Source organism: Balearica regulorum, chromosome 4, assembly GCF_011004875.1.
Source record: "Balearica regulorum gibbericeps isolate bBalReg1 chromosome 4, bBalReg1.pri, whole genome shotgun sequence".
NCBI classification, from domain to species: domain Eukaryota; kingdom Metazoa; phylum Chordata; class Aves; order Gruiformes; family Gruidae; genus Balearica; species Balearica regulorum.
This window is the reverse complement of record NC_046187.1, coordinates 46,916,417-46,935,108: the sequence shown is the minus strand read 5'-3', so window position 1 is coordinate 46,935,108 and position 18,692 is coordinate 46,916,417. Positions and strand designations below refer to the sequence as shown.

The 18,692-nt window shown below is 40.2% G+C and overlaps 2 protein-coding genes across 12 annotated transcripts in view; one reads left to right on the top strand and one right to left on the bottom strand.

Moving 5' to 3' along the window:
• The window catches only part of CFAP96 (cilia and flagella associated protein 96), a 14,776-nt gene extending 11,089 nt beyond the window's left edge, over nt 1–3,687 (bottom strand). Inside the window, exons 1-2 of one of the 3 annotated variants that reach the window (XM_075752026.1) lie at nt 3,496–3,687; nt 880–1,067 (exon numbers count right to left, since the gene is read on the bottom strand). In XM_075752026.1, the coding sequence (XP_075608141.1) occupies nt 880–976 (97 nt within the window). In that variant the 5' untranslated portion in view covers nt 977–1,067; nt 3,496–3,687. Of the gene's footprint in view, nt 1–879; nt 1,068–2,597; nt 3,120–3,495 lie in introns of those variants that run through there. The other 2 variants (XM_075752024.1, XM_075752025.1) reach the window with 2 other exon arrangements.
• On the top strand, nt 3,248–18,692 carry UFSP2 (UFM1 specific peptidase 2). Of its 9 annotated transcripts, none has more exons than XR_012835349.1 (12): nt 3,248–3,406; nt 4,879–4,957; nt 7,916–8,096; nt 8,177–8,243; nt 8,561–8,718; nt 9,517–9,709; nt 10,974–11,120; nt 11,578–11,742; nt 13,083–13,207; nt 15,265–15,341; nt 16,419–16,578; nt 16,784–16,908. XR_012835349.1 is itself a non-coding variant. In XM_075752017.1 (12 exons), the coding sequence occupies exons 1-12, from the start codon at nt 3,365–3,367 to the stop codon at nt 18,408–18,410; spliced, it is 1,443 nt and encodes a 480-aa protein (XP_075608132.1). In that variant the 5' UTR covers nt 3,248–3,364; the 3' UTR covers nt 18,411–18,692. The 9 variants fall into 9 exon arrangements, 8 of the variants coding, with proteins under 8 accessions (XP_075608132.1, XP_075608130.1, XP_075608134.1 ...); XM_075752017.1 differs by lacking the exon at nt 16,419–16,578 and adding an exon at nt 18,324–18,692 and having other exon boundaries at nt 8,564–8,718; XM_075752015.1 differs by lacking the exon at nt 16,419–16,578 and adding an exon at nt 18,324–18,692.

Sequence of the window (18,692 nt, the reverse complement as noted above, 5' to 3'; positions counted from 1 at the left end):
CACAGCACAGGGGTTTTCTAACCCCTGCACTTGCTTTACAGGCAGTGGAGAGACTGGTTACTCCAGAGTACAATTCAGAGCTAGAGCTGATGTGTATTTATACACTACAAGTAATACTTCAGAGGAGCATCTCTCTCCCACTATTTACAGACCAGGTAGAATAGCTTAAGTGCCTCCAGTTGGGTTTTGAATCCCCAGCAGCTCAGTGTGGTAGAAGTGTATCAGCCGAGGTTCTGGTGGACATGTTCATCGCTGACACCAGAACACGGCAGAAATGTCTGTATTGAGAAGCCAGGATTATTTTGCATTATCACTTCAAAGCAGCTACTTGAGGATTAACCTCTGTAACCTTACTAGTTACAAAAACTACCTTTCTCAATGACTATTCTCATTAAACAACAAGAAACGGAGAATATTCTTTAAAAAGATGGGATGGGGAATCTCACACACATGAGTCAGATCAGAACAGGAAAAAAAATTGCAACACTAATTTAAAAATAATGACAATGTAATTGTCAATAACAAAAACCTGCTGAAAATTGCACACAAAAAACACTATTGTTTTTCACAAAAGCAGTAAAATACTGGTAACTTGCAGATAATTAATATTAAAAAGAAATGTATACATGAAAAGATTTTATCAGTCTATTATGCATACATATTTTTCAGTTTTACTGGATTTTTCCTTTCTTCGATATATTAATTCCAACACATGAAGCCTTTCTCTTAATAATACAGACCTGAGCAAAGAATATGCATGAAAAAGCTGTTCCCTCTAACAAAAAAAAAAAAAAAATCAGAAAATAGTGATTCTGAATGTAGATGGATACTAGAGGTGGCCCATATCACTAAATAGAGATTAAAATTAAATGTACTCACGCATATATTGTGATACATATTTATCTCCAATGGTAACATAACCCATTTCACTGAAGAGGCCAGTCCTCTCCATATCACTTTTCCCTTCCGCAGGCATGGCTGGATCAGCGTGACAGTGCACTGCACTAGAAGGGTTGAAGTATCCTTGTTTACTTGTTCTACTGCAAAAGTCTATAAGCAGTGCACACCTGTAAAGAGGTTTTAAGTGAAATGCAAGAAGTTTTGGTTAAAAATATTAGCAATAAATGTAATCTGAAGAAATAAATCTACAACATGATTGACAGCTTTGGTGCTTATAGGATGGTGTGAGATTTAGATACCATTATATATCCTCTTGTTAAACAAACTCAAAACATGAGCAGAGAGAGAAAATCAATGCATTTGTAATACGACTGGTGCAACTCTTACTAAATGTACATAGTTTGGGTCAAAATTTGTAACAGGTATCTTCAGAGTACTAAGATGAGAGGTTTTGGTGGCATTAACAGCTAGTAATAAAACATGCTGAGCAGCGTCCTTCGTCTTGTGGGTTATCTCTAGCAATGGTTTTCAGTCACTTTCTAGTAACAGTATAGAAGGTCAGTGTGTGGACAAATCTGGGGTAAAATATAAAAATGGAATTTTGGAAGCCCTCTAACTAATCCAAGATCTGGTCATGGTAAATATCTCCAATTTTTTCTTGGTTTCAATGCAAATAATTTACAGTAAATGTTAGTTTTTCATCATCGTCCTCCTCATTGGAGACTGACAAACTAAGGAAAATGCCTAGTCAACAAGTGTAGGGAACTCAAGGGCTTGACTAGAGAGCAGGCTTAGCACTGGGATTACCGGGGATCTGATTCCCAGAGTGAAAACTAGTAGAGATGGGAATCAGAATCAGCTAGAGGAAGAACTGCGTTGGAGGAAGACAACAATATATGGTAAGTTCACCAGGAATGGAAATTGAGGTAGAAGAAATTAGTTAATGTGTTAGGAAAGCTATTTCTTGAAAATCATGAAACATAAGAATTATCCAAAAAATCAAGGATATGAAAACAAATAGCTTAAGTGTCCATACAGCTCGAAAGAGAGCAGGGAAGTTAAGACATTAGAGTGGACTACAGATCAAAGACAATGTATATCAGGTCCCATGTTTGTATTAACTATGGAGGCAAAGGCAAGACGGAAGATGGGAATGAAAATAACTCAGGCAGCAGCAAAGTCTGAGAGATTAATATCACACTACATTATAGAATCACAGAATCTTTAAGGTTGGAAAAGACCTCTAAGATCATCAAGTCCAACATTAGCTGTATTTGGCACGTGGTGCAGAGTAGAAAAGCAGCACAGCAGTGGGATTCTAAATAATATTGAATTTATATATATTTTTTATAAAAAATTGTTTTCTGGAACACTGTGTACAATGGAAGGGCTAGCCACATTTTGCTTATGCTCAGCACACAGGATGGACAGCATGCAGAAGTTTTAAAAAGTTTGAAGTAATTTTTTTTTTTTCAACATGTGGAGGAGGTTCATGCAGTGTAAAATGCACCATCGTTTCATCAGGTAAACTCAGTACTATTCTTTGATTATTGGTAGATCTAGACGTTGGGTAAGGAACCTCTGAAAGAAGAGATGACAGAAAAGTGACCCTTGGAAACAAGGGTTCGCAGTTATGAAGCTAGTTGGCATTATTGATGAGGATAGGAGCAATTTATCGAAAATAGAGTAAATTCTACCGTGTAAAGCAAAGATCGTTGATCAAGGGATTAATGGGAAGGACTTCGGGAGCCCAGCAGTTCGATGCGACTGAGGGGAGGTGAGGAGATGGAGGAGCCTGGCCTTGAGGCAGCAGGCAGGCAAGCAGGATTCTGGAGCCTCTCCCAAGGAACGTGTAGGAAAGGTGAGGAAATACCAATATTTTGCCACAGACCGTTGACACCACATACACTGGATTAAAGACAGCTATGGTTGATTGCCCAAGCTGAAGAAAGCTCAACTCTACGCACACCACCACAGCGCGCCAGCACGCCGGTAAGCGCGGCAGCACTGCAGGGTATGTAATAAAAAAGGGACCGAGCGGCACCGCGGCAGCTACTTGCCGGAGCCGGTACCTCACTCGCATGAGACCGCCGCGGACAGGAGCGAGTGGCGGCACAGCGGCGAGAAGCCCTCGGGGCCGCCGCCCGCCCTCAGTTGCTGCCGGTTGCCTAGGAGGCGGGAAAGCCCAACAGGCAGAGCGGGGGGCAAGTCTCGCCTATTCTGTGTCGTGTCTCTCCCCCCCCCCCCCCCCCCGCTTCCTGCATTGGTACAGCCCAAGGCTACCGCGGCTGCGCAGCACCGCAGTGCGGATGTACGCGGGGTGGGGGGGGGGGGGGGGTACTAGCCGTCACGTAACTCCCGCCGAACGTTTGTGCCGGGCGGGGGGAACGGGCAGACCGCTTCCCCCGCCTCTTCGGCTCGCGCGGTGCCTCCCCTCGGGCAGGAGAGCGCGTGCGCGGGGAGGATGCGTCCGGGCCGGGCCCCCGCTGCGGCGCTGACGGACGTGGTGAGCCCGCCCCGCCCCGGGCACCGCGCGTGGGGGTCCGTCCTCAGCGGGGAGGGCCGGGCTAGCAGCGGGGCCGGGGGCTTGCGTACCCGAAACGGCCGCGGGGGAGCGGTCTGCGGCGCTGCCCGGTCCAGTGGCGAACGGGGCGGGCTGGGGGCTGCTGGTGTCCGCCTGCCCGCTCCCGGGTGGGTGCTCCGCGGCGGCGTTTGGGCCTCCAGGCCCCGGGGGTGCCTCGGGGGAGGTGTCGAGGCCCTTTGGGCAGGTCAGGGTGCGAGGCCCTTCTGCAGGGCCCGGGTTGTGTCAGGCGGGGCGGCGGCGCCTCCCTCGCAGCAGCCTTTCGCTGTCGACCTTGGGGGTCTCAGCCTGCGTGGCTTTTGTCAGGCGGCCTCACCGTCTGTGATGGGCCACTACGGAAAGTCCAAATCTTCTCTTGCTCCTTTTGCAGAGCTCCGCTTTCCATTCATGAACGTTATTCTCGTGTTGTAATCATTCAGGTAAAATACACCTTTCGTGTCAACCCAGGCAAACTTTTTTCACATGCGGGGGTTTTTCACTCGCGGATCCCGTACTCTAAGACCTTTTTAATGTAGATAATTGCTGTCTAAAATAGTTCAGGATTATGCTTCAGGAACCAAAACGTTAGACATTGTAATCCTGCCTTTTTTGCTTCTTGAAGTAAACTTTGGCACTCCAGAATCACAGAAACCTTAAAATCCTTTGCCTAAAGCTAAAAGTGTAGATGCTTATCTTTTCATCAGGCATGCATATCTTTATATATTTCTGCTTAGAATACTTCTAATGGAAAGAAAATTAGTCGTTTTATTTCATGAGTAGTGATAGCATTGCACCTGGAAGTTTCTCATACTTGGTAAGCAAACAGTTATGTGATAATTATTTCCAAAGGGTCTTAATGTAATTATTATTACAGGTGTTTGGTGGGGGTTTTTTAAGAGCAGTTAAGGCTGTGAAGAATTTCTTTTTGTGAACTTAGATTGAGCATTACCCATCCTTTTCTGGGCTGTCACCTTTTGTTCCTATCTGTACTGGCATAACTGTTTTTGCAGCGGTATGTTGGATTTGACTGGGAATTGTTCTGGCTGAAAAAGTCTTCTCTCAATAAAAGGGCAGTTTTCCATCTGGATGAGTTCTCTGATGAAGTTCACATTAAAATGTCTGCAACCAGCAGTTGTGGGGACACAGAACAGGGACTTGGGAAGGGGAAAGAAACAGCTGGCTAGTTTCTGTACTGGCAAAAGCAGCTCTTGTTAAATGTGAAGCTCAGTGTGGGTTCTAGAAGTTGTATATGTGTCCCTTTTTTTTATATTTCCCTGAAGCTGTGATTTTCTAACCAAGATGAATGTACACTTACAGGTGTGTTTAATTACCTTTCTGCTCTAATAACAGTCAATTTAACTTGAGAGAAAGCATGTTGGAAGAGCTATTCATTTTCATTGCTTCTTTTTTCTTCTTAGGTAATTCTAGAAGCTATGGACATAGTCTTTAGAATAAGAGGAGGCTTGGACCTTGCATTTCAGCTAGCAACTACTGATGGTGGGTCTGTAAGACTATAATAGATTTCATAATAAAAGGTTATTTATATAAATGTTAATTAACTAGCTACGATGTTTATTTTCATGGCATTTCACTAGGTGTTAAGTGCTTCTTCCCAACCCTCTAAAGATTATGTCAAAAAAATGTTATTCTTTATCTCCATTAATTTTCTGACAGTCTTTTCCACTGTGTGTTTTTATTTTAATTTGAGGTAAAGTTTAAAGTGCCATTTTTAGGTCATTTTACTTACATATTTTTTCCTGCTTATGAATATGGTATTGAGATTGCTTTTCGGTTTTATCCCAAAGTTGTCTCTGAAATTCTAAGCAAAAAGAGAATAACTTAATTGACAATGAATTTGATTATAACAGGATGTGTTGGGTTTGCATAGCAAGGTTTTGGTAGCAGGGGAGGGGAGTTCTACAGGGGTGGCTTCTGTGAGAAGCTGCTAGAAGCTTCCCCTGTGTCTGACAGAGCCAATGCCAGCCGGCTCCAAGATGGACCCGCTGCTGGCCAAGGCCAAGCCAATCAATGCCTCTGTGATAACATATTTAAGAAAGAGAAGAACAATTAGGGAGAGCTTTTGCAGCTGGAGAGAGGAGTGAGAAGATGTAAGAACATCTGCAGACACCAAGGTCAGTGCAGAAGGAGGGGCAGGAGGTGCTCCAGGCGCCAGAGCAGAGATCCCCCTGCAGCCCGTGGTGAAGACCATGGTGAAGCAGGCTGTCCCCCTGCAGCCCATGGAGGAAGGATGAGGGGGTGTAGAGATTCCACCTGCAGCCTGTGGAGGACCCCATGCTGGAGCAGGTGGAGGCACCTGAAGGAGGCTGTGGCCCTGTGGGAAGCCCAGGCTGGAGCAAGCTCCTGGCAGGACCTGTGGACCCGTGGAGAGAGGAGCCCAGGCTGGAGCAGGTTTGCTGGCAGGACTTGTGACCCCGTGGGGGACCCCACGCTGGAGCAGTTTGCTCCTGAAGGTCTGCACCCCGTGGGAGAGACTCACGTTGGAGCAGTTCGTGAAGGACTGTCTCCCGTGAGAGGGACCCCACGCTGGAGCAGGGGAACGATGAGAGGAGTCCTCCCCCTGAGGATGAAGAAGCAGCAGAAACAATGTGTGATGAACTGGCTGTAACCCCCACTCCCCGTCCCCCTGTGCCGCTGGGGGGGGCAGAGGTTGAAGCCGGGAGTGAAGTTGAGCCTGGGCAGATGGGAGGGGTGGGGGGAGGTGTTTTAAGATTTGGTTTTATTTCTCATTCCTCTACTCTGTTTTGCTTAGTAATCAATTGGATGAATTTCCTCTCTAAGTTCGGTCTGTTTTGCTCGTGATGATAATTAGAGAATGATCTCTCCCTGTCCTTATCTCGACCCATAAGCTTTTCGTTATACTTTTCACCCCCGCCTAGTGAATGCGGGAAGTGATAGAGTGGCTCTGGTGGGCACCTGGCCCCCAGCCAGGGTCAACCCACCACACAGGATTATATTAATAATACACTTTTGAGACTGTGGTCTCGTCTTTCTAGAGCAGTAGAGAGGATGAACAAGCTAACTAGTTCCTCTACTGAACTCAGGCAGGATTGGCTACTGCAATTCCATGTGATAACAAAGGACTAGACTACATGGTGTGAAGAGGCTCCTCTAGTCCCATGTTCTTACAATAATGTGAAATTCACTTCAAAAAAGTCTGTTCAAGGCTATCAGTGGCCATTGTGTGGAATGGCCCATCAGGGCTGAGTGTGGAATGAGGGTGCCTTTAGCTCAGCTGTAGCTCATTCTGCATTTTAAAAGGATATGCCTGTACTAGAAACTCTGAATTCAGTGCTAGTGAAGCTTGAAAGGGAACTTTGGCTCCTTTCAGTTCACAGTGTGGAACAGAAGTGTTGAACAGGTTGGCCTAATGCATAGCAACTTTTTGTGAATTGCATCCTCAGATAAAGACTATTTATTTGACTTTGTTTACAGTGCAGTGAATTTTAACCATGGCGAAGCAGAGTGATACTGAGATTGTCCAAGTGCAGCATAATATTCTACAGATAAATAGTTAGTATGTGACTATGGCAGACCACTCCTTTGAAGGCAATGAGGCGGGTTTTTCTGGAGGAGATTTAGCTAAATATGTTGGGGTTTGTTTGATTTTTCTAATACTGTAGCTTTTATAGACTTCCAGTGCAAAAGTCAACTAATAGTGGCCAAATCTTAAGTTCAATTTAGCATAGTCTTTGATAGCTTATTAGGCTTTGTATAACTTGTGGCATTCTAAGTAATTGGTTGTTAATTCCTCTTCTTAGTGAGGAAGACAATGCTGGTAATGTGCAAAAGTTGCTCTGTCATACCCAGTATTGGTCCAGGTTGTAAGGTCTGGATGAAACTGAAAAAGTCAAGTCAAGCTCTGAAAGACAGGTGTCATTACCAGTAATAAAGATTCAGGCTGACCAGGGTGTGGCTTACAGTTACAGGTGTACGTTGGCCAACATTTGTTCTGCAGTTGGAGTGTAGGCCCTGCTTTTCCAAAAATTTACTATGTATTTGGTTTGTATTTCTGGATAACAATATAAAATCAGAAACATGTGACTCAGATTAAATCTTTCCCGTATTGACTCAAAAGACTAAATATAACCATATGTAGGAGTTTGTTTGCAACTGTAAGCTTGTTTAAGAGTTACTGATGTGAGAATCAACTACTGTGCAGGTTATTCTTCTGTAATTCATTCAGCTCTTTGTACTTGACAGCATCTGAGAGAAACAGTACACTTTTGTTCAGTGAGGTGTGAGTGTGAATGTTTGAGACAGACCTGCTAAGTGAAATCTTTTTCCAGTTTTTGTTTACATAGCCATGTTTTGTGATCGTAACAGCTCTTATGGTTTTTATTCCAAGTCAAAATGTATTAATTTTTTTAATATATGGCCAGCAGCTATAAAAGTGAGGGAATTTTCTAGGCTAATCATATCCTTATTGTGTTTCAGAGGCATCAACAAAAAAGGCGTTAGGATATGTTTTCAGTGATCTTGCAAACAAATTGTCCTCAGATGTTCTTGTATTAAGAATTTGCCACAGTTCAGTCTATGTGTGGCCTAACAATGGTATGAACACTGTTCCAGAGCTGACTGATGATTCTGCTTGTAAGGACATAAGACGATTTATACAGTGAGTATACTTTAAAATACATAATTTTTTAATAGATTAATTTCATATTATAGACATTTCTCTTTCTGTTGGTACTTCAGATCCGATCAAGATGATGAGACCAAACGAAAGCTTGGCAAAAAAAAGGATAAAAAGTTACAAGATATGGTATGTGTCTCACCATACTAATAAATTATATCAGACAGCCTATCATTTAAACGTTTTTAGACCTGCCCTCCTCAGGCTTTTCTGTACACAAGTAGACATCGATATGACTTAAAAGAATCCTTTTAAAGTCATTGAGACCCAGCATGAGTGCAGAGATCCATCTGCAGTAGGTCAGCACACAGAAGTTTGTCTTTAACATCACTAGCTTTTTTTAAAACCAAATTATTTTGTTACTGAGTTTGATGCCAAATATCTGCAATCTTACTTTTGCCTTCTTGGGGCATGTGTTGTGCTGTTGGTGTCTGTGTTCTCTGCAGCAGCAGATAGTCAATATAGACCTCATGTTGGAGATGACGTCTTCGTTAGCTGCTTTGGCTCCAGTCATTGAAAGGGAAAATAAGGAGCACCACTACATTAATATGACGTTACCAGTTGATGTTGTTGTATCTGTTTCTCCAGAAGAAACATGGGGAAAGTAAGTGTTATCCTGAACTTGTGATTTTTCAGCTTCATTTCTGCTTTTTATTGGGATAATGAAGCAAAGCTATCATGTCATATCATTAATCAGTTTAATAAAGTAGCATATAGTATTTTTGTGATGGAATTTAACTGTGTAAATAATAAAAGCTCCTGTAGACAGCTGTTAGCTTTAATAAACTTGAGAGACAATCCTTTTGCTGTCTAGAAAAATTCAGCTTATCAGTGTCTGATAGACTTGATAACTTGTGACCGTTGCATAGCAAGGAATTGATAAAGTCAGGAAGATGTTCTAAAAACTCTTTAAGTACATGAGTGTGCATAAAAGTGAGAGTTGGAGTGTATTTGATGAGTCTTTGTAATCTCAGTACTATGTAAGGGGCTGCAGCTGGGTAGGTGAAGGTGGAAAACATTAGGGTCCTCTGTTTTTCCTTGCATTTTTTCCATAGGATTTGACTCTGAAGGATGCTAAATGGGGTGGATAAAATGCAAATAGTCATATAGGTAACTTTTCTTTTGGCAAATACTCATAGTGATTGTTTCTGAGATGAGACCAGGGTACCTGCACTTTGGAGGGTTGAATCACTAGGAAGTAGTTTCTGTGTGCAGACATGCTTTTGAGTAAAGCACGGTGAGGTTCTGTCTTTCTCTGTGGGAGTGGAAGCGCGGAAGCAGTAAGTTCATCAGACCAGGTGCAAGTATGCATATAAGTATTGTATAACTATCAGAGCTATGAGAGAAAAATGATCCACCATCACTGTTCTACTCCTTAAATATTCTCCCTTTTACTTTGCAGGGTACAAAATCTCCTAGTGAAAGCAATTCACAGGCAATTAACTGACATGGAAAGATGTATCATGAAATATATGAAGGGAACATCAATTGTGGTACCAGAACAATTTCATTTCATGTTACCAGGAAAAAATCATCTTGTAACGATCTCGTATCCTACAGGTATTTCAGATGATCAATTGGAAAGTTACAGAAAGGTAAAGGCAACAAATACTAATGGAACATCATCATCATTATTATTATTATTGTAAGTGAAGCAGTGGTAAAGCTTTTCATTTAGCCAACAGAGAATAAATAGTAACAGATACTACTATTTTTTATTTTTTTTATTATAACTGAAGCAGTATACTGAATATGGAAGCTTGATTTATTAGCAGTTATTTTATATCAGATCTCAATTTTGCAAGGGAACAATAGAAACTTTAAAACTATATAGGTTTTATGTAAATTATACTTCTGGTACTGTATTCTTTGAATTTCTTCACTTCATAGTAGAATATCAGATTACTTGTTAAAGCCTGAAAGCAGTAACAGGTTACATGTGTCCTGAAAGAGTTAGGGTTGGGTTTTTTTGTTTGTTTTGGTTTCTTTCTTGAGGTTGTCTGTTCTTTTGTTTGGGGAGGGAGCTGCTTTTTGTGGCTTACAGCTGACCAGCCTTAGCTAGCTTTTGTTTGGTTGCGTTTTGCCTTCTGGATTGGCACATGTAGAAAAAGGAATATGGGTGAGGTGGAAAAATATTGTGATGGTTTCAGATTGAGATGTGTACTTGGCGGATACCAGTTCAGGTCACACAGTTTCACGTACTGAGAGTGGAGAAGGAATCTTCTGCTGCCTTCAAGGTGTAGAAGCCATGGGGATTTTTCATTTTTCTTCTTCCATGTGAAACATTTATATAAAACTTGATCTCTGCCTTGCATTTGCAGAGGCCTCAGGCACTGGTGGCACATAAGTCTTTACTGCTCTCTGTCTTCTGTTCACCTTTATCCACTGATTGCTACGGGTTGCTGTAGCTAATGGGTTCAGTGTTGGGTCATCTGCGTAAAATGTATTACCTGTTACACACATTATCCTAGATGATCTCGTCATTCCTTTCGCTCTTAAGCGCTGTGAAGTAAGACAATATATCTATTTAAACGTGGCTGCTGTGTTGTAAACGGTGCTTAAGAGATTTTAAAAAATAGACTGAATCTGCTTATACCATAAGCTCAGTATCTTTACTCTGTCTCAGTATGTGGTATTTGTACGTCTTCAATGTTAGTTAACATTATAATTTAGAGTGTTTATATCTACACTACTGCATGGATAAAACTATAATCCTTGTAATATATTAATCTGCTTAATTAAATTTACTAAATTGTGCTCTTAAAATTGTTCATGTCTCTATCGTTACTTACAATGTGGTGTTTCTCTTGATTGAAAATTTGAATTGTGCTCTTTATTTTTATTCTAACTTGCACGTAGGAATTACACGGGTTATTCAGTCTGCCTTGTGACAGACCATATTTCAAGAGAGCAAATGCTTATCATTTTCCAGATGAACCATATAAAGATGGATATCTCAGAAATCCACACTTGCACCTTAATTCACCTGGTACGGAGTCTGGTATGGTAAGTTTAAACTGAAACATTTGTAAGGAAGTATTTTTATTTTTCTTGAGATTTGTTGTTAAAAGACATAATTTAGACAGTCAATATTGTATAGGTGAGAGAGAGTGAAGTAACAGAATTGACCTTTTAAGCAAAAGGGCTTCTCTGCACAAAATGGCATTGCTTTAACTATATTTGTCCCAAAGAAATTGCATTTTCTTGGAAAAGGATGTACACATTTTTAGCATGTATTTTGAAAGTTTCTCAGAACCAGGACAAGAAACTAAAGCTATGAACGGAGATGTTTAGGAGACAAAAAAAGGAGGAGTAATTATGCATGAATAACAACCCTTCAGTTCTTCCAAAGATTGCAATTCCCAGCTGAAAGCTTTTACAGTGCAAGTGACAAGTCATATGACTTCTCTCAATACAAATTAATCTGATCACACTTGCATCAGTTTTATCTCTTTCTGTGCAGGTTTATTTGGTACATGGAATATATAGTTATCACCACTACATGCAGGATCGGATTGATGACAGTGGTTGGGGCTGTGCCTATCGGTCTTTGCAGACAATCTGTTCTTGGTTCAAGCACCAGGGTTACATTGATACACCTATACCAACACACAAGGAAATCCAACAGGTACCAAACATTTAGGCAGATTAATTATCTTATGCATATTTCTTTAGAAAAGTTTCTATGGATTATTTTTAAAATACCAAATTCATATATTTTAGACTTCAGATTTGTGTGATATTTTTAATGTACCTCTTAAATTGAATTGTAGTAGTTCTGAATTACTATTTTTAACAAATTTTATTATAGGAATCTGTCTCCAAATGTTTATCAGTGTCAGGTGACATTACCTGTACAAATAAGGCTTATTAAAATAGTCTTTGAAATGTTTCCTTGGATTAATGTTCTATTAGAAGCTCAGATTATGACACTTTCATTGTTCTTGCCAACAAAGAACCCAGTGTGCCATATTAAAATCAGTTTTAAAACTGACTTTTATCTTCAGGGACAGCTGGATTAGTCCCCAGATGCTGTGCACTGATTTACTGCTTTCTTTTGCAATTTTGTCTTTGAGAGTAGTGGGCTCTTCCTGGTTTTTGAACTCTCCTTCACTTCTTTTTCTATTGGGAATTCGAGTGCATACCTGAATGTGTTCGTTTCTGTTAACACACTGAAGAAAAACTGTAGGCTTGGGTGGCTAATATGGTATGCCTAGCAAGAAATACTGCAGTTATCTTCAGTCTTCTAAAAATAGTTCTTTATTTACTGAACACTTTTAGCAAAGTTTGATTCAGTTCATAAAATGACTTTCGTCATATGTAACAGGGATGTAAGCACTAAAGTTAAAACTGCATTTCCTGAATATTTCTCAGCCCCCACCTAAACCTAAAAGCAATTGAAGACTATACGCCCCTGAAGTATTTTTAGACCTCTGAAGGCTACTGCCCTCTTCTAGAAGATTTTGTGGGCTTCGTATCCTGAGCGGAAAAGGTACCTCTGAAGTGTTGCACGTAACATACAAGCCTCAGAGTGGAGAAGAATTTAAAATAAACCACGACCTTCAGCATATTTCAGTGGCCTCTTCCTCGAAGCGCTATTTTATGGGTTGTTTTCTGAGATGCTTTGAATGGAAATCCAGGTACTTCAGTCTGTGAAGTGAATTCTGCAGTACAAATGATGCACTCCAATACTACACAGCTCAGTGCTCACCATCCCAGCTTGAAGTCTGCCTGTGGACCTGGGGTTGTATTTTGTGTTCATAAGCACTGTTCTGTATTAGTGTTCGAGTGACGTTTCCAAAACAGAACCACAATGAATGAGTTCAACAACCACTTGCCTGCTTTTGACTGGCTAGGTTCAAAACACGTTTCCACATATATAAACCAACTTTGTTCACAAAAAGTAGTGGAATTGCCTACTATATGTTGTTGACATTTGTTTTTCTCTTTCATCGTGATGTTGCAAAGGCACTGGTTGATGCTGGAGACAAGCCCGCAGCATTTGTTGGGTCACGGCAATGGATTGGGTCGATTGAGGTACAGCTTGTTTTGAATCAGCTTTTTGGAATAACATCAAAAATATTATTTGTCAGGTAAGAATCAATATCTGGTTAATAGCTCAGTAATTATTAAAAAGACTAAATGCCTTAAAATGCAAATTACCATTACAATACATAGGATAATAGGCATAATAAAAGAGCTAATAAATCTTTTAAGGTTCCTTGTTCATAAACCCTGTATTTCTGCCTTTGGTTGTGCTAAGTGCTTACAAATGAAGATGTTGCTAAATTTCTTGTGGGCTTGGGGTTCCAGTTTGCGATTGCTATAAATTACTTAATGATATGCGAACTGTGGAATTCAGCCTAGTCCTTTGCACCACAAACATAATTTTTGAACTAGGCACACAGTCTGGCGGCCATAACGAACTGACTGCACACTGATGGTAAATTATTACTTCGTCCACAGAGCTAACCTATCAGTTCAGGATTGAGGTAAATTGCTGAGCAGCTTGGAAATAGTATGACAGATACAACGAGGGATTTTTTTCCATTCTGACAATCTGACACTTGTACACAATAAAGAACCCTACAGATATATTTGGGAGAAATAATGTTCAGCATTTATCAAAAGTAAAATGGCTGGATTTTTATCATTTAGGCAGTACTAAGCAGACAAACAAATCACTGAATGTTTGGGGATAGATACAGTCATGAAATAAAGAATATATGCTGCCTTAGCATGTATGAAAATTCTAGTCAAATGAAATACTACTCATGAGTTATGTTTATTTAGCATAAATTCTACTGTAAATATTCTAAAAGACCATGTGACCATGGTGATTCTTAATGGGAGGAAAGTAGTTCAGTTCTTCAGTATTTTGTGAAGTTTTATACAGCTGATTTTAATCTTTTTTGTTCCAGAGCTTATATTTGCAGATGATCCACCTATTATTTATAGCAGCTGTGACAGGCCCAGCCAGTATGAAGGTTTTTATTCGTGCATGTAAGAATATAGAATAGATTCCTTTGTGAACTGGGTAGAATTGCTCATAGAGCTGCTACAAGGGAGCACAAATGTTTTTCAGGATTACGAAAAGCCAACATCACTACCACGCTGAGAAGTGTCATGCATCTTTTTCAGCTGGTCACTGGCAGTGGATAGCATTTTTATCTTGGGCTTGTTTCCAGCCAGCACCTCTAACTCTATGGAAATAAGACTTCAGAGCTGCACCAGGACAACTAGTAGTGAATCTGTTCTCGTAAATACACCGTTTCCCAGAGTACCAGTTTTGTATTCTGTCTGCACTTAATCCATCTCTCCAGGAACTTGAGAAGCAGGCACGCAGGTTTTCTTTGGCTTTTCAAAAGGTTAACCTTTCATAACTATATGAAGAAATACAAAGACAAGATATTAAAAAATCTGTAATTTCTTTGCCGAGCTTCTGTCACCACTTTTGAGTGCTGTCAGTCTTCTAAGGGGAATATGAGTCTTCATCAGATGTACGGCTTCAGCTCCGAATCCTGGAGTACGTGCATGTGTTGTGTGCGTGCCTCTCGCTTCCATGGAGACTTCTTTTGTCTGGTCCCCATGGTTGAAAAGGAAAGCAGGGAGATTATAGCAAAGCTCAACTGAGTGTTGCTTTAGACAGATTACTAATGTTTGAGATTTGATTTTTAAAGCCAGCTGAGGTATGAGTACTGCAATTGCTTGTGCAATTATGGGGGAAACCTATCTTAGGAGATGTTGTTATAAAAACCTTCATCAACACCTTATTTTTGTTATGTTTCTGCTGAAGTTCTGTTACTTCGGACTCCCCCTTGCTGACAGCAGTAGCCAGGCTGTTTCTCAGCTGCTTGGAGGGACCTGTTGGGGTTTACCAGCTGTTCCCTCGCTGTGGGAGACAAGCAGCACATGTGTTAGAGAAGCTGGGTGACTCCAGGTGCTCCAGGGCTAACTAGGCTTACAGCAAATTCATTGGTCCAACCAGAATCTGTAAGTTGCATTAAAAACCTTTTTCCGATTGCCCCAGGATGATTACACAGAAAAACTCTAAGCCGCTTTCTAATTGGTTACTTATGCAGTTAATGAGTATAATGGATAGAGAATTAAGCCTAGTGAGGATGACAAACCTGTTGTTTTTCTTACCTAGCCAGGGTTCTGAACTAGCGTTGCAGGGAAGAGAGCTCGCTAATCATTTCAAGACTGAAGGCACTCCCGTTATGATTGGTAAGTGCTTGAGTAGTGAAGAATGCCAGTGAAAGTGTGCGGCCTCCCTATGCCAAATTTCATTTCAGTTAGAACTCAGTTTACTGTACAAGAGTTAAAACTCTACATGAATTAAAAATTATGCTTTTCCCAAGGGAGCCTGGAAAATGATACAATTCAGTCTGGCTGGTATCTTTTCACTCAGTATTTCTCTATAGCTCAGTATTAAACCCGGTAACAAAAGTCAATCTAAATGGTGTTCTTAAAAACTGCTGTTAAAGTCAGAACTTGAGAGCTAACTTTGGCGCTCTAGAGGAGCAGAAGTTCATGCAGTTCCCCAAAACTTCCCATCACAGAGGAGCAGTGTTTATCTGGCTTTGAAGGTATTATCCAAATTCTTTTTAAGACCAGTTCTAATAATCTGAAATGATGGTAACCTAAGAAATGCCATTCATAAGAACACTGTAACTTTAATTGAACTGTTTCCAAGAAAACTGTGGTTTAGAAAAATGAATATTGAAAATACCATTTTCAGCTTTAATAAAATTTTAATTTTAGCCACTTTTGCAACCTGTGTCTGGCACTCCATATAGTGTTACTGTCTAAAATTAGAGGTGCCGGAGGTCCAGATTTTGGTATTCTTGGCCTTTCAGCAGCATTTTTTTCTGAATTTCAAGAATTTAGACTCCCAAATTGAGAAATCTTTTAGTTTGTTACTTATCCTTCCCTGTTATGCTCTCTTGTAGATTGGTTTAATCTTTGTTGTTGGAGGGGCAGAGGTTGACTTTTTGGGGTGGGTTTGGGGGATTTTTGTTTTTTGCTTGTGTTCTTTCGGGGTTTTTGCAATTCCTGTCTGTTGTATTACTACAGTATCCTAGGGATGTAAATGCCTCCTGCTATCTGGAAGGAACATGCAAGAGTTGACCTATGGCCAGCTCATCAAAACAGCCCCTTTCACTGTTTGCAGGCTAGAGAAAGGGGAGTCAGAAATTACTACTCTGCCCCTAATATCCACTGATGGCACTTAGCAGAAAACAGCAGACAACCCTTATCTGGAGATTCTGATTTCTATTCTAATTTTAGTCCTTTTATAACCAGGAAGTTTTCCAGATTCCCTTTCTACAGTTAAGTTTCTTTAAAGAAAAAGTGAACAAAGCAGATGTTTGAAATATTCTTGACTTCATCTGGTGGAAGTGCTGAGAATTTAACCCACCTTGCTGACATTGAAGAGATTTGGAAAGTAAATTCTTTAGTTGTAGTAAGTAGAATAGTAATCTTCCCTAGTTGTAGTAAAGATATGTTGTTTAATAATGTGAAGAATCTTATGTAGGACAGTTTCAGAATCATTTTGATAACCAAGTTAATCTGTTAATAGAAAGTGTTGATGTACTTTGGCTAAATGCGCAAGCCTAAAATAAATCTCAGTGAAAAATTTTCAGCAATTTGTGTTCCTCCTATTTTAGGTGGAGGTGTTTTGGCTCACACAATATTAGGAGTGGCTTGGAATGAGATTACAGGGCACATAAAATACTTGATTCTAGACCCACATTACACTGGAGGAGAAGATTTGCATGTTATCTTGGAAAAGGTGAGGCTCGGTGCACACACACACATATATATATACACACACATATGTGTATACGTATATTTTGGCATTAAACAAATAATACACAGCCAAATACAAATTGGCTGTTCTACGGCTTCTCCATTCCTTGCAAGGGAAGTGCTGATCCCAGTTAACCTGCATATATGCTGCTACTTGCTAGTTTCTGAAACTGTATCTTTGGGGAAGACATATTGGGTCAGCAACTACATAAAGTTACTATAGTACAAAGCAATGTTCTTTACTTTCTCCGACTTAAACCATCTCCCCTTTTACCCAGTAATATATATAATAAATGTGTTTGGTATTTTGAATGGAACAGAAAAATCTGTTTAGTGTGTCTAATGCTGTTACTGAAGCAGAAAAGATAACCATTTATTTAAAACTTTTATATTTAATGCAACAGTAGGCATTCTCAGATCAGGCCTTAAACTAAGTTTAAAGAACAGGTACTGAGCTGTTTTGAAAATCTGGGAAAACACTAAAGAACTGAAGGGTGTGTAATGTTATTTCCATATTTAAAGCTATTAAAAGGGATGACATGGCACATTACAATACTGTAAACATAGTGTCAGAAACATAAACTGTGAAAGTGGCTAAATCATCTTGTTGGTGTAAGTAATCCATTTCTGTTCTTCATGTTAAGTTGCAAATACCAACTTTTATTTCATATCCTTATTTGATACCCTTGGGTTGGGCGCAACTAAAAAAGCTGTTGAAGAGCCCTGTAAAAGGTCAAAGCTTGACATGAATCCAGAAAGAAACAATTTCCAACGAACGTGTAGAACCAAAGGCTGTTACAGCAATGAGGTGTTCACAAATGGTCCCAGAGGATAAAATAGAACTCCCTCATCTAAAGTGGCAGGGGAGAGGAGGAATGGAGGTGGACTGTAAGTTTTGTAGCTCTCTTTTTTTCAAAAACACCTTGTAGAATGATGTGGTACTCTGCAAACTTTAAGAGCTTTGTTAGACTGTTTTTCTGCTAAATCGTGATTAACAGCTCTGATATTAAGAGCTCTGGCTCTGAAATACCATTACCAAAGCTAGCAAGGATTTGTCAAGACAAGAGAAATGGAAACTGTGAGTGTGATAGAGTTTCAGAACAATAGTAGTCTCTCTGGAGCAGCAGAAGGTAGTGGGAAGGGGGGAAAGATGCTACTTTTTAGGAACTGAGCTGGGGTGGGGAGGGAGGAAGGGGGAGAGAGAGGCTCTGTAAAGTGTTTTCCATTAATGTGTTTCCAAGCTTGTAGAGAACTTTCTAAAAATTGTGTGTCACTGCATTCTATAGAATTCATACAGTTTAGATTAAAATTAGTAAAATAAAGTAGATCCAATAGTAGTAGATAGGAAAAACAGAATTCGTAGTGTTTAAATTGACTATCTTGCTTTTTCTTGGACAGGGCTGGTGTGGATGGAAGGGCCCGGAGTTTTGGAACAAGGAGGCGTATTATAATCTGTGCCTACCTCAACGACCAAAAACTATTTAAATTCCACTCTTAAGCTGGAACATGCTAAGCCAGAATACTAGGTGATCTAGATAAAACTGTCTTGTTTATCAAAATAATGCTTTAATTCAATCGAAACCTGTTGAAATAGAAATGTTGCTTGAGTAATTTAAATTAAGAATTATTTTTTTAAATGAAACCTCTAAAAATAAATGTTATACACTCATTAGGTAACTAATACTCTTTTGGCTAGGACAACTTTGTGTTTATATAGCATTGTTTGTTATGCTAAAATCTTTACAGATTAAATGTCCAATCCTTTTA